This window comes from Malaya genurostris, chromosome 3 (genome assembly GCF_030247185.1).
Source record: "Malaya genurostris strain Urasoe2022 chromosome 3, Malgen_1.1, whole genome shotgun sequence".
NCBI classification, from domain to species: Eukaryota; Metazoa; Arthropoda; class Insecta; order Diptera; family Culicidae; genus Malaya; species Malaya genurostris.
The window spans coordinates 272,676,231-272,692,923 of NC_080572.1; the positions used below are offsets into that span (position 1 = coordinate 272,676,231).

General features: G+C 37.8%; 1 protein-coding gene across 1 annotated transcript in view; it reads left to right on the forward strand.

The window, feature by feature from the left end:
• LOC131437353 (calcium uniporter protein, mitochondrial) overlaps positions 1–16,693 on the forward strand; it is a 394,136-nt gene that overhangs the window by 365,121 nt on the left and 12,322 nt on the right. Inside the window, exons 4-6 of the mRNA XM_058606628.1 lie at positions 9,271–9,376; positions 16,275–16,376; positions 16,445–16,648. Of these exons, the coding sequence (XP_058462611.1) occupies positions 9,271–9,376; positions 16,275–16,376; positions 16,445–16,648 (412 nt within the window). The remainder of the gene's footprint in view (positions 1–9,270; positions 9,377–16,274; positions 16,377–16,444; positions 16,649–16,693) is intronic.

The window sequence follows — 16,693 nt, forward strand, 5'->3', positions numbered from 1 at the left end:
TTACTAATCAAAATTTCAATCATGTATAATTGAAAATATGCGGCTTGATACATTCAAATCGAAACTTAGAAATATTTCCTATCAAATGATGAAATAATATTGATAATTGATACAAAACAGAATGAGCTGTAAGTGTTTAAAACCTGACCACATTTCTACGTGTATTTTTCTTTGAGTTTCTGATTTGCACCCCTATATAGAAAATAAAGATGTGTTCCATATCAAAAGATACGCTCAGAGACAGGACTCGAACCTGCGTTCTTATGCATTCCGTGCATACGCGCTACCATTTCGCCACTCTGAACCTTGTGATAGGCACAGCTCTAAAACACGGTTGGTCATCGTAGAACGTACATCGAACATAGTCTACATCCTGGCCGTCACCCGACCGGTGCCATACATCCAAACATCTTCTCTGTCCATCAAAGACTAGTCTTCTCGCTCTATACCTATTTTCCGCTCAAGCACTGAGTAGGAGAGTGTATTTATAATCGCTTGTCACCTTCTCTACTGGTGCCAGTCGCTGGCTGGATATGATTTGTCCTAATTTCATCATAATTCTCTCAGTCATGTCAGCTTCGGACAATGCTCATATTTGTGTGAGATATTGGTTTTAATAGGACTCAGAAAATTGAAAAAGGTTGTCGACTTTGACCTTATCCACCGTTTGCAGGGAGTATTTGACTCCTTCTTTGAGAGCTGGAACTGGATTCTGAGGACTTGCAAGGAATATGGTTTGATTTGTTCATGGAGTTGATATGTTCTTAAGTAGAATCACAATAATGTTGATATTGATGTCGATGAAGGAGCAGCTGAAGTTTGTCGATGATAGGAGATTTGAATTTAGTTTGAAATTTTGGAACTGATACACTCTTAACTTCAATCCCAAAACAAATTCATAGTTCACAATGCTTTCAGTATGGCACCTGTGGCAGAATATGGAACTAATTAAACGACCAAAATGGTGAAAGCCGGGTTAAAATAAATGATTTGAAAAAAGAACTAATTGAATTATTAATTTGAAATTCTAAATATTATTGGTAGATGAACTGAACCGAAGTGTGTTCGAGAAATCTGTTCACTACAAATGTGACATTGATCGTCTAGAACCAGATCAATCGTAAGTACTCTTATAGAAGATGAACTAGTTGGGCTGTTTGGAAATAAAACTGGCTAGAAATCAGCGAAGAGTTCATTATGAAGAACTCGTACTTTCTGATTATTTTTCTGGTTACTCCACGAAAGAGCAATGCTTAGCATTTTAAACCCTATTAAGAAAATAAAATAAATCGATATCTTGTGCGTGTTTGCAAGCGAATTACCACAATTTAAACAGCGTATGTCAATATGAAATTTTTTGGTACCATGGCCGAAGCCCTGGCAAAAACGGTATTGTGTTACGTTCGCAGTGCCATCATTTTTTCCCCAAAAAGAAAGCTCAGTACGCGCTTTGAAATTGCAGGCATAGGTTGTTGTTATTTACCAGAGCGACATGCTTTCAATGTAAGAATTTTGATAGAACTTCGTTAGGTGGCGTCAAAATTTCTATTCGTATATCGTATATGTTGCTAGATGGAATCGGTTTTTCGGGATGAAAGTTATTTCTTATTGATTAAATTTCAACCAAAAATTTAAACAAACCGTCATTTGCGCTCAGTAGAAACCGGTAATAAACGTCCTTGGATGACAAAATTAAGGATTGTAATAATGTAATAATAAATGAACATTTAGGGGTATTGTTTGTTGGCGCAAAAAGCACATATTTTGTTTCTATTTCTTCGCGTTTCGCCTTCGGATCATCAGTGCTTAAGCAGTTCAAATTGAGCTGCCATCTCGTGCCTAGCAGTTCAACTTAAACCGCTAAGCAGCCGCACTGATGAGCCGAAGGCGAAACACGAAGAAATAGAAACAAAATATGTGCTTTTTGCACTAACAAACAAAACTCCTAAATGTTCACATTCTGCGACGGCCGTCATTCGTTTACGCCTGAGACGTCAGAAATAATATAACACCTGCGTTATATTATTTAAGGGTTGCATAAATAGTGCAAACTTTGCGTCTGCTTAGCGGTTTAAGTTGAACTGCTAGGCACGAGATGGCAGTTCAATTTTAACTGCTTTAAGCACTGATGAGCCGAAGACGAAACGCGAAGAAATAGTAATAATAAATGTTTCATTTTCATATATCGAGATACCCGAAAAATACTTCAATCCTCAACTAGCGGGCCTATTACTTTTTTTTTGACATGAGATATCTGTTATAAGCTTGAGTGGAAGGAATATTTGAGAAATACTCAAAAGAAGATTTGGGCCTAAATCTTTTCTAAATATCGGAAAATTTTATTTCGCGTACCGGGAAATTGAAATCGACAATCCTCTTGCCGGCCTATTAGAGTCTGTGCAGACTTCTCTGCAACCGATTTTACTACTTTCGTACAAGATTTTCGAAATTTCGCAAAACATCTTCTGCGTAGTGGCAAGATGCCAAATCCGGCCAGAATAGCAAGGGAGCGTGTTGGCTGCGTAGGAAAGCTAACAGTTGCTTCTTTCGACATTTTCCCGGTATATTTATTTGTTTATCGTTCCGGTTGTAATTAAGATTTTGCTTGCTGGACCACAGTTGCAGATTGCCTACCAAACCAAATATTTTTTGAGAAACTTCGTCCTAAAACGCTCCTCTACGCCGTTCCATTACATGGCAGTATATAAAAAAAAACATTCCAGGAAGCTGTTTAAAGACTTCCAACACATAAGTTTCATCTTATATTATCACGCAGAAAAATTTCGTCCAAAATTCGCGATATAACTTACGAGCCTGTTCTGTTTATCATTATGGTTTGGTACAATTTTTACTTTAAACGACTTCTTACCTTGCCGGTGCTTGAAAGTATGCACGAATGGTGAAGACATTTTCATTTTTTCCTAGCCACAGTACGTACCGAAAGAGCTGGTCTCTTCTGCTATATTTGTTTCACCTTTCCGTACTTTTGGTGGTTCCTGCGAGCCGTTTTTGTTCTGCTCCCAGCCTTCCTGACAGTTATCAAACGTGAATCGGCAGGCACGTGCTTGCAATGAAACCTAAATTTTATCTGCAAGTTGTTCTTCCTAACAGATCTGGATTTTCATTGCGACCGCTTTTCTTACTCGCTCTTCTTTCGACGCCGTCTTCGATCTAAGAACTTGTAGTATCACCAAAACTTGATTTCACACAACGAACAGATATACGTTCATCATCAATCTGCGAAACATTTCACGCACTGATGAAGTATTTTCAGAGTTATGCGTATTTAGGGGGCCTTATTGTCAGTTATCAATTCAAAGTTTAGCTTGGGGTTTGCCTGACAGAAGCTCATTTTTGTTCCGTCCTCGACGTTAAGCCACTAGTTGTATAAACTAGTAACCTAAAAGGTGTTCTAATCTAATCTATTTAAACTGTACAAACGAGAAGCAATTTCCTTTACTGGAGCCTGTAGAGTATACAGCAAATCGAACAAAATATCGAAACTGCTTCGACCATTCGATGCGGTAAAAAAAGAACACGAGTGAATGAAACAAATAAACGTAGTTCAATAGTTCTCCTGCCGGATAAAAGAGGAAATAAAATCGGTAAAGTATTCCACCCATTAGGATATCAGCTTACAGATTTCAACATGATGGCGGTTGGAGTTTGGTTTTACACTACACTACATTATGAATTATTCAAACGGAGTCTGAATAATCTGGACGTGTATTTCCGGTTCGGTTCTTTCACTCCTGATGGCCATGAATATTTGATGCGATTTGATTTTCCTTACGATTATTTGCTGACTTAATTGAAATAACAGAGCAATGGTGTGGTAAAGTCTAGTAGGGTGCGCGCATTGGTCAAAGAAAAAAATATTGAAAGTGATAATGATGGTGATGATTGTGATTATGGCCCAGAAGCTATCTGTCGACTGTTTTTGTACAAGCTGGAAACCGTGTGAAAGGGGCGGTCATAGCTTGATGGTGTTAGAAAGTTGACTTTCACGTAGTCTATCTCAGTTGAATTCTATTGCTATTTAAAAATGAAAAATTCATAGCTAAAAATATATGAAGGCATTTGCAAAACTTTATATTCTTGGTGAAAAACAGCAGTATTTATTGTCGAAAAACTCTGGGTTTTGTTCAAGAAAAGCAAAAGATCACAACGAAAAAATTATCATTAGACGAATTTTGCGCCAACTCGAACAAATGTTGGCAGTGCTCTATTTGATTTTCATTAAACTATCTGGACATGACTTTAAATCATGTTCCGAGGTCATCGTTCCATCGACCAGCCCCGCCTAAATGGAATGTTTGCTTCTAATGGATTCAAACATTACAGATAGACTTTCGATCCCTTGCAATTGGCAAACAATCGACGCGTGTTTGGTTTATGTTCTTTAGTTTTGTATGAATAATAACAATTTCCAATCTTACCAACATTCGAGTTTGCATTCAATGTTTCATTTCCTACCGTATCGAATTCTTCCAAACCTTCAGTCTTCTGAACCAGTCAATTACACCCTTGGAACATAGTATGATATTGCACATTTCTGAATATTTTTTCTGAAGACGCTTCTGAATAACACACTAATAATAAGAATAGAATTATTATGTATACACAAAAAGCTATCATTACTTATAAGACGTATTTTGCTTTTTGCGTTAAAATATATAAGGATGATATGCAAAATGCTATCTCATCAATTGCAAGAAATTCTGCGGACAGTTTTCATGAAAACAAGTTGTCACATTAAGGGTTTTAATACACTTCAGCTATAAGACGTCAAGGCGAAATACTTGACTTATTTGAGGGATTTTCAATCATTTTCTCGTTTCAAATGAATGATTACATACAAAATAATTCGCACCCTCTAATTCTGCTACTAACGCAGAAGGCGATAGCACCCATTCGACGCCGTTCTATTGGCCAAATGTCATCATAGACACACGGGAAGGCATGAGATAGGAACTGGAGGGCACTTAGTTATCTCACCTTAAATATCTTCAAAACTGTTCGAATACATAGGCTTTGTTAATTGAGGGCCATAGAAACTTCTAAATAAAGGTACACTAACAATTATTTTTCTATTATCGAAAATGAGAGAGGCATCATTACACTACTAGGTGAATTAAAACAGGTTTTTTATCTTGCATTGAAAAAAAAACACGGTTCATTTTAAAGATAATTGTGAGTGTAGTACACCGAAACCTCCATTTACTAACTAAGCTCGTAGAAAAAGTTTACGTTATTTGGAATTTACTTCGTAAAAAAAGTTTTGTGTAATGAATGTGGAAACCCCCAATCACATGGACATTTTCGGAAAGGATGTGATAAGTGGGTGCAAGAAAATGATGTTTGGGGTCGGTTCAAAATCCAAGATGGCGACTTCCGGTTTATCAATATTCTTAAAAACCCTTACAATGTGGGTATTTTCGGAACGGGATTGATGAGTAGTGGACGAACTTCCGGTTTGTCGATATTCCTTTAAAACCATTACAATGTGGGTATTTTCGATCCGGAATTGATGAGTAGTTGACGGAAAACGATGTTTGAAGTGGTTTGGAAATCCAAGATGGCGACTTCCGGTTTATCATTATTCCTAAAAACCCTTACAACGTGGGTATTTTCGAACCGAAATTGATGAGTAGATGACGGAAAACGATGTTTGAAGTAGTTCGGAAATCCAAGATGGCGACTTCCGGTTTATCGATATTCCTTAAAACCTTTACAATGTGGGTATTTTCAACCGGAATTCATGAGTAGTTGACAAAAAACGATATTTGAAGTGGTTGGGAAATTCAAGATGGCGACTTCCGGTTTATCATTATTTCTAAAAACCCTTACAACGTGGGTATTTTCGAACCGAAATTGATGAGTAGATGACGGAAAACGATGTTTGAAGTAGTTCGGAAATCCAAGATGGCGACTTCCGGTTTGTCGATATTTCTTAAAAACCTTTACAATGTGGGAATTTTCAGAACAGGATTGATGAGTAGTTGACGGAAAACGATGTTCGAAGTAGTTCGGAAATCCAAGATGACGACTTCCGGTTTATCATTATTCCTAAAAACCCTTACAACGTGGGTATTTTCGAACCGAAATTGATGAGTAGATGACGGAAAACGATGTTTGAAGTAGTTCGGAAATCCAAGATGGCGACTTCCGGTGCATCGATATTCCTTAAAACCTTTACAATGTGGGTATTTTCAAACCGGAATTCATGAGTAGTTGACAAAAAACGATGTTTGAAGTGGTTGGGAAATTCAGGATGGCGACTTCCGGTTTATCATTATTTCTAAAAACCCTTACAATGTGGGTATTTTCGAACCGAAATTGATGAGTAGATGACGGAAAACGATGTTTGAAGTAGTTCGGAAATCCAAGATGGCGACTTCCGGTTTGTCGATATTTCTTAAAAACCTTTACAATGTGGGAATTTTCGGAACAGGATTGATGAGTAGTTGACGGAAAACGGTGTTTGAAGTGGTTTGTAAATCCAAGATGGCGACTTCTGGTTTGTCGATGTTCCTTAGAAACCTTTACAATGTGGGTATTTTCGGAACGGGATTGATAAGTAGTTGACGGAAAACGATGTTTGAAGTGGTTGGGAAATTCAAGATGGCGACTTCCGGTTTATCAATATTCCTAAAAACCCTTACATCGTGGGTATTTTCGAACCGAAATTGATGAGTAGATGACGGAAAACGATGTTTGAAGTAGTTCGGAAATCCAAGATGGCGACTTCCGGTTTGTCGATATTCCTTAAAAACCTTTACAATGTGTGAATTTTCGGAACAGGATTGATGAGTAGTTGACGGAAAACGATGTTTGAAGTGGTTAGTTGAGGTTTTAAATTTCGACATTCTAAAAATTAATATTGAGTCGAAAAGGTTCCTTTATCAGGAAGAAGAGATTGCCATTAGAAATTCAGTGTCATGTGGTTGTCTAACTGACTTATATCACTTGAGCCAAATAATATCCCTTTTTCTCAATGGCTTAAAAAACGTTAAATCATATTCCGACGAGCCAGTTGACATGACATTTTGACAAGTTTAAATAAAAACAAATGTGTCGTGATGAGAGTCACAGTACTTTTTTCGTGACAACCGAAATAGTGGACAAAGGGGAGCGATACCACCAGTCGAGTATTTTTTTCGAAATAACTGTCGGTAAGCCGTCAGGGCCAGGCAAGAGGCAGAATCCTTCATACAAGCGGTTGCCGTCCGAATAGAATCCTCGTGAATATCAATGACATTTAATGAATGATGAGATTCAGAAACGTTAAGCGCTAACAAGAAAACTGAAATTCACCTGCGGATCCACAGCAATACCAGTACGATTCGAGTCTCGAAGCCAGACGGGCTGCGTGAGCCATACCACCTGGTTGTTTGCCGCTGCCCCTGAAGGATAATAATGTACAGTGAAAATGTGTTTTCTTATTTGCCTCAAACATCACAACTATTCCGTATGCGATTTTGTTGGATTCGGCATCATGCCATTACGGAAAAAAGAGACTGTACAAAAGATTCAGCAGTTCGCAGTCGCTAAAAGCGATACATGAGTGAACATTTTTACTTTATTCTGTATGAATTTCGCTTGAAAAGAGACATAATTCTCACCTTCTGGTTTATCCAATGTTTTATCGTAGCACCCTTTATTTGTGATTTATGATTATATCATCGGAAATTCTCTATAATACCAAAAAAAAACTGCTTTATAGGCTCATATAACTGCTTTTTGCTAACCAAAAAAAAAACTGCTTCATAAGCTCATATAAATTAATATACAAATAAAATAAACTATTCAAGTTTAACACAATAAAGAAGTACGAATTGACCTAACGTCAATCACATTGCTGTTTCACAAATCGGCAAACGACGTACGAATTGAGAACGAATACGTAATAGTAAATTGCAAGACCATCGACCCAAGTTTTCCGATCCGGTAAAGTTCCCGACGTTAAACTCCGAACTCGACGTTTAGCACCTCGTTATACTAGATGCACACAAGTTGCGGTGGACTCCTATCATTACGCCACCCGACATAGGAGCACCCGTTCCAGAGAGGAAGCACCGTATGTTCGTTTTGCAAGTAGCATCAATGCCACTGTTTTTTTTTTTTTGTTTTGATAAGCTGCTTCTACTACCAGTGCAAATTCTGCAAGTAGACAATCTGCAGCAAAGATGCGTGAAATTGGCTTGCTTCCATTCCCCTATAAATACATGGGTGTCTTCTTTTGTCGTTATCCTCACTCCTTCAGTCAGCACGGATCGGACCGATTGCGGTCGTATCATCGTCGTTGTGTACCCGGAAATATCGCCTCGAGTGAGAGAAGGAAGCACTTGGTGCTTAGAATTTAGTTAGTGCAATCCGCTTGGGAAACATGTCGAAATTGCATTCTCACGTCGAATGTATTACAATTCGGACGGGTGATTTTTGCCTGTCTTAGTCCTGGTTGTACACTAACGAGTTGAAGATGAAACCTTAAAAGGACTCAAACATTGCATTACTTAACTCGTAAAAGTCCTTATTATCAAAATTCATCTGTGAAAAGAGAAACAATTGAGGCTTTCAGTTACTCTCACGAACTGTTTGCTGCCCAGGTAAAATTGCTAGCATATCTCGGATCATGGCACAATTATTTACCTGGGTTCATGTGAAAAATCACAGTCAACCGAGGAAAGTTATTTGACAGCGCACTCTAAAGTGAGCCTAAATCAGAAGGAAAAACTTTACCAACTTTTGTTTGTAGGACCATTCTTTCTTGGGATTCATTATGACAAGCGTTCCTGCCAGTGCAGTATTTTGTTAAGTTTAAGCTCAGGGAAACTGTACCGAGCATCATTTTGCTCCAGTAAGCTTTTCCATTTACCATTCAGAAAGTATGAACAACAAAATTTATTCCGTCAATAGAGCAAGCAACCAGTTAGCTACAGAAAACTTCTGGTCAGATCGGTGTTACAGCACTGGGAACGTTCCGGACCGAACCAGAGCTTGGTTAGAACAAATATTTACTCAAACAGTATAGGTTTAATGTAAATTAAGTTTCTGAGAAAGTTTGCACAAGTGGCGATCTCCTGCAAATAATTGACAGTTGTTCCTTTGAAAATTCTTACCGAAGTTGTAAATTCCAATTAAACATTTCAATGGAATAATTAAGTTTCTTGTCTCAAAACCCGCCGTTGTTTGCGGCGGTGATTGCATTTCACATTTCCACCGAAACTGATTGGTCCCCCGTTTACCTTTCCCCGTTTCTATTTTCAGGTTACACATAAACGACCGACAATACTACGTGAAACCACCGAGACGGGAAAAAATTACCTCAGAAGAACTCACCAGACTAGGCGACGTGCAGGCACTGGTGGCACAGGTAATATATTATCCGGAACTCTCTCTGTGTGTGTGTTTTTTTTGTTCTCTTTGCGACGCGGTTGCGATTCGATCCAAAAGTTTTTCACCGACGCATCACGCGGCCAAGGAAGATGGACTGCTTTCCGTGGCCCATTCCGTCTTCGTCCATCTGTGGGCTGTGTAGCATTCGTTTGCAAGCTAAGTTAAAGTTCAGGTAGCTAAATCTAGGAAATTGATAGAAATGGTTTTCTGGCGGACTTCTAGCAGTAATTTTTCTATAAGTCAATCATTTTGATTTATGTTTGATTTTGCGACAGCATTTGATGAACTAGTCTACAAGTGTTCTCAACGAACACATAAGATTGGTCAGTTTGAATGATGATCAGCGGTTTATCCTGTTATCGGCTATTGATGAAGGTCAAATGACACCTAGTGGTGAAATGATGACTTTCTCATTGCCGGTAATATGATAAATTGGTGCTAGCTCTATTTAAAATTTTGGTCTACTATTTTCGGTATCGAAATAGCCAAGTAAATTTGTGTGTCCATAAACTAACAAGACCTTTATATTGGATCAGGTGTTTTTTTTAAGTATATATTACATCATAAAGGATCAGGCTCATTTCGCCGAAAGCCAGTTCACCGAAAGCCTTTTCGCCGAAAGAGTCATTTCACCGAAAGGGTCTTTTCGCCGAAAGTTATTTCGCCGGATGCCATTTCGCCGGATACCATTTCGCCGAAATAATAATTTCGCAAAAAGCCATTTCGCCGAATTCTTCATTAGTCTTGATATCGTGATTGAAATTGATAAAATAAAGACAAAAGAACAATTATTTTAACTCCCGTTTTGAATCATTTTTGTAGGTTTATTCATGATCCTCAGAATGGAATGCGTTTGTTGCTAATCAAATGTGTTAGTGGATGTAAGCTGAAACTGAAATAGTTTTTCTCGAGCAGTTTTAAGGAAAGCGGAAGAGTTTTAGACTACGATTTTCGCTTTTCTTGAATTGCAATTTTAAACCGAATGATTGTGTGAACCATGAGTAAAGGGTGATTTTTTAAGAGCTTGAGAACTTTTTTAAACAATAAAACGCATAAAATTTGCAAAATCTCATCGGTTCTTTATTTTAAACGTTAGATTGGTACATGACATTTACTTTTTGAAGATAATTTCATTTAAATGTTGACCGCGGCTGCGTCTTAGGTGGTCCATTCGGAAAATCCGCTTTTTTATCGACAAATTTTGTTCAGCGATGAGGCTCATTTCTGGTTGAATGGCTACGTAAATAAGCAAAATTGCCGCATTTGGAGTGAAGAGCAACCAGAAGCCGTTCAAGAACTGCCCATGCATCCCGAAAAATGCACTGTTTGGTGTGGTTTGTACGCTGGTGGAATCATTGGACCGTATTTTTTCAAAGATGCTGTTGGACGCAACGTTACAGTGAATGGCGATCGCTATCGTTCGATGCTAACAAACTTTTTGTTGCCAAAAATGGAAGAACTGAACTTGGTTGACATGTGGTTTCAACAAGATGGCGCTACATGCCACACAGCTCGCGATTCTATGGCCATTTTGAGGGAAAACTTCGGAGAACAATTCATCTCAAGAAATGGACCGGTAAGTTGGCCACCAAGATCATGCGATTTGACGCCTTTAGACTATTTTTTGTGGGGCTACGTCAAGTCTAAAGTCTACAGAAATAAGCCAGTAACTATTCCAGCTTTGGAAGACAACATTTCCGAAGAAATTCGGGCTATTCCGGCCGAAATGCTCGAAAAAGTTGCCCAAAATTGGACTTTCCGAATGGACCACCTAAGACGCAGCCGCGGTCAACATTTAAATGAAATTATCTTCAAAAAGTAAATGTCATGTACCAATCTAACGTTCAAAGTAAAGAACCGATGAGATTTTGCAAATTTTATGCGTTTTATTGTTAAAAAAAGTTCTCAAGCTCTTAAAAAATCACCCTTTATTTTCAATTTTTTTTATTATGAAAAAGACACAGTTGTTTGAGAAATCTGAAACTGAATATGCAAAGCTTACTATGATAAAAGTCCATTTTAACAAGTTTTTTTTTTTGCTCAAGAGATGGAATAACGATGTCTTCTGCAAAGTTTTAGAACTTCTAACGAGAAAAAATTTTATCGAAGAAGCTATAGGTCTAACGCAAAAAGTATTGGATATATGAAGCATTTTCGCTTGAAATCCCTTTAAATCAATTTTTTGTACATAACTTTTTTCACAATTGTTTCCAATGTCTACTATGTTCGAGACAATGCACAGTGGGGAAAAAACGATAAAAAACGCCACTTTGCTCAATAATTTTATAAAAACATAAGAAAATATTTTCAAAATTAGTATTTCTTATGCAAATTTTTCCGTAGAATCGATTTATGATAGTTAGAAGATCCGCAAAATTCACTATCATGCCCGTTTTGCTCCAATTCCTCTTTCTTCTGACTTTACTTTGAAAACTAACTGTGAAACTCAGGAAAAAAATCAATTCAACCAATCGGAAGATATTCCTGACATGATCATAAGTTAGATACATGGATTGTTTTTAATAAGATTGACCGCAAACAACTGTATTCTGTTTTACCCACAGTCATCTTCTTCCATGAATTTACAGAACAAAAAATGATCTACTGATCGGTGTTTGGACCAATTTTGGGTTAAACAAGACAGTTCTATGTTTCGCATATAACCTCAAATATCAATTTACAGATAGTGTTCATGATCGCATGCTTCGTACTACATCGTTTTACCCCAATTTTCTCCACAAATATAATTTTATGTTGAATTCAGATTTACAATCCCGAAGCAGATCCAATATGACCTACCAATATTGGTTCATATTACGTGCAAAACATCCGTGGTCCAATTAAACACAATGGGAATGACAGTACTAGCCTGTGTAACCCGTTTTACCCCAATTTAATTCACAAGTCGTATTTCTGGTTAAACTTTCTTTGACATACCGAAAGCAGGATGATTGCGGTTGATGCAAATCGATTGATATTACGAAGAAAGACCTTAAAATAGGATTACAAATGAATTCAATGACCGCACGAATCTTGTTATACTGTTTTACCCCCATTTATCCTTTAACTGAGTCTGAAGATTTTGCTCCACATTGAATTCATTTGTAATCTTTTTTCGTAATATCAATCGATTTTCATCAACCGCAATCAGCCTGCTTTTGGTATGCGAGAGAAAGTTTAACCAGAAATACGGCTTATGAAATAAATTGGGGTAAAACGGGTTAAACAGGCTAGTACTGCTATTCCCATTGTATTTAATTGAACCACAGATGTTTTGCACGTATTATGAACCAATATTGATAGATCGTATTGGATCTGCTTTTGGATTGTAGATCATATTTCAACTGAATATTATAACTAGAAAAGAAATGGGGTAAAACGGTGCAACGAGTTTTCTGCTGTCAATAAAACTATATGCAAACGATTTGTTAGACTTTTTCACATCGGAAACACTCTATTCGCTCTTCTGCAAGTTCTTCTGTTTCATGTTATATAGTTAAGCTTGAATACAATGCAGTATAAAAAGGGAACTTGGGGTAAAATGAACATGATAGCGTTTCGTGCGGTGCTTCTAAATACATGGATTTTACTGACCATTTTACACCAAAAAAGTGCTTTGTGGTCAGCTGTATCCCGCCTCCAAAAAAATCGTCGCGTTTTTGGTCCCTTTTTCCCCACTGTGCAATGACTTAAAACATAAAAATACACATTTTTGTTGATGACTGTGTATGATTTGGCCTTTTCCTTGAAAAGTTATTTTCCATTTTAATTTTTATTTTTATACTACTAATTAAAATCAAGGTCGCAGACCAAAAGGTACATACATATAATTTTTGGAAAGCTTAAATCAAGTAATGTAAAGTTACGTAAAGTGCGTAACGTGGCCCTTGTAAATTGTGTAAATATGTTCACAACTCTATGTTCAGAGTAGAGATGGGCAAAACAGTTCATTTTAAAGAACCGTTCAGTGAGGCAGAATTCTGTTGAAAGAACTAGTTCTCCAGAGCCGTTCGTTCGTTCGTTCTTTTCATAGTTGGTTTGTTTGTTCAAAGACTGAACGAGAACTCACTTTTGTAAGCTTAAGCGAGGAAAAAAAGGTCCCTCGAAATAGAACTGAGGTTTCGTGACGAAACTTTCTTATTAGTACCGTTGAGTTGAGGTTGAGTGAGCTAAAAAAACAAAAAAAAAAGATTCCTCGATTTTGAACTGATGAACTACCGTTCTCCAAAAAATGAACTATAGCTCGTTCATTCTTTCAAAAGAACTAGTTCTTTTGAACCGTTCGCGAACGAATTGCCCATCTCTAGTTCAGAGTGCTTTTCTGACGCTTTTCTGAGGTAAAACTTTTACTAAAAAGACTATTTTTTGGTTCATTAAAAGGAGATTTGTAGGAAATGTTCAAGAATTGGAATCAGTCATTAGTGTAGCTTTGGTGCAAAGGTGGTAATGATTGCAAATACATCAAACTAAAGAATCATGTCAACGCGCTCATTAAATTTCGACAAGTTTTACTTACTCCTTTAACAGAATATTCCTTATCCGTTCTTTTAATTATTTTTTTGGTATGATTCAAAGATTACAGATTCATTTTTATAAAATCCGGAATTCAATCCAATTTATTTAATGATTGATATCTTACACCATTAACTGAACGCCTAAAAACATTGTTTGAATTTGCGTTTTCTGAGACTAACTTTCAACTGTTGAAAGGTGTAAGTTTACAGGCCTGCTTGAAAGGCTGAATCATTTTTGTAAAATTTTCATTTTCATTTTTATCGATTCAAACCACTGTGCGGCGGTGTGAACGAATCCGATGTATAAGGAGTGTATCGAAAAGTAGTTAGCAACACTGATTATTGAATAAAAAAAGCGAAAAAAAAAACATATTTTGACATCAGTTTTCGATATATTGTAGAAAACTTACATTTTTATGCATTTCACTGATTATATTGAAGAAAATCCTAGTTTCTGTGAAACGCTCGCACTTTGGACTTGACATTCTTCATTAAATTCTGCACAGTTACTTTTGTGACTTTCCTGGTGACAGCTGCCCAGTTTTTTTTTGAACTCCTGCATGTTTTGGGGCACTGTACCTTCCTTCCGAAAGTGCCGCTTGACATTTGCCCAATAGCTTTCAATTGGCCGAAGATCCGGGCAGTTCGGTGGGTTGATGTCCTTTTCCACGAATTGTACATTATTTTTTGACAACCACTTTAGAACGAAGTTGGCGTAGTGGGCTGAAGCCAAATCCCGCCAAAAGAAAGGAAGAGACTTATGCTTTCTGTACAGTGGTAGCATTCTCTTCTTCAAACATTCTTTCTCCTACACCTTGGCGTTAATTGTGCCCTTCGTGAAGAAAATCGACGACCGCAAACCACAGGTACAAACTGCTTGCCAGACCAACACCTTCTGCCCAAACTTTTCCATCACCACCGTGGTGTCAGCGTCGTCCAGGTCCTGGTACACCAATTTCGTATAATATTGCGGTCCGGGCAGCGCTCGAGAGTCTTCCTTGGGGTAGGTTTCGTCGTCGATCAGGATGAATCCGTCTTTATTCTGTAGAATCCGGTTATACAGTTTTCGCGCTCTTGTTTTGGCCTGAGCTTGCTGTACCAGGGACTTTTTCGGCACCTTCTGTTTCTTGTACGTTTTCAGGGAGTTCCGAACTTTGATCCGTTGAATCATCCCGATGCTGGTGTTGAACTGCTTGGCCAAATCCCGCGTCGACGCCGATGACATGTAAACAAACATGTCAGGGCTTTAATTAGCAGTCCTGAAAAATTTTAGTTTTGACGAAAAAACGACACTTTCGCACTTACCGACTACTGATGCTCAACTGAGTGGACGGCATGTCAATGCACGGACCCACGTATAGATGGCTGAACCGATATTCACAAACTTAAATTCAAACGAAAGGTCTTATGGTCCCATAGTCTGCTATTGAATTTCATTTAGATCCGACTTCCGGTTCCGGAGTTATAGGGTAATATGTAAAAATTAAGGAAAAAATGTGCACTCAATTTTCTCGGAATTCGCTTTTCCGATTTTCACAAACTAAAACTTAAACGAAAGGTATTGAAATTATTGAAATATTACTAGAACATTTCATCCGTATCATGTTTCCGGTTTTAGAGCTAGAGCACGATAAGTGAAAAATCTTCAATTTTATGAATATTTTTTCACAAACGATCTCAAAAAACAGGTATAAATCCCATAAAACTGACTGATAAATTCTTCTAGTTTGCAGAACTTGGTAGTTTGTGAGCATATAAACTTAATTCGGCAGTATTGGTCCCCCATTTCCTGTTCTGGAAGCACCGAAAGTGGTGACGTACAACTCCAAAAGCAGAACTCAGTTCGATTTCTCAGCGATGCTTGAACCGATTTTCAATAAATCTCGATTCAATTTAAAGCTCTCATTGGCTCAAAAGCTATTGTGGAATTTCATCCAGATCCGAGTTCCGGTTCCGCAATTACAGGGCGATGAGTGTCGAAGCATTTGAACCGTCGGAGTATGTTGGATGTCTGATGATTTGTTACTCAATTTTTGAAATTGTTTTACAGCAATTTAGGAATAGTACATTTTAACGTACCATCGATCGATTCGTTGTCGTTGTCGTCAGTTTTACATTGGTTAAAATTTTTCATCGTTTGACTTCATTACGCCAGCCCGAGTGCACCCACTGCTTCCACAATATAAACGAAAAGTTTGCTCCGTAGAATGAATTATTGACAAAAAATGCAAATATGAAGTACCGAAACTGAAAACTTCCGACCAGTGGCTTTAATGTGAATCTGAAACATGAAGCACATTGAGATGAAAAATAGAAAAAAATACAGCAAAACTTAAGCGTAATTCTATTCCTTCCTTTCAGCTTTACGAAGCTCTAAACGTAAGCGAGCACCAGATTAAGAAGGAACGAGACCTAACCAGCAAGCTGGAGGAACTGAATGAAAAACTAGGACCGCTGGAAGCTGTGAGTATCGATGCTAATAAACCAAAATGAAATCGTAAAAATAAACAACGGATCTGTTCTTTTTGCAGAAAAAGCAGGAGCTTGATCAGAAAGCGGCCCGACGAACCAGTGCTCTAACTTGGATCGGGCTGGGGTTGATGTCGGTGCAGTTTGGTGTTTTAGCACGGTTGACCTGGTGGGAGTACTCCTGGGATATCATGGAACCGGTGACCTACTTTGTCACGTACGGCACTGCCATGGCTGCCTACGCGTACTTCGTGTTGACCAAGCAGGTTCGTTCGTCTTTTTTCATTACCTTCTATTTCTAACACGCTGTT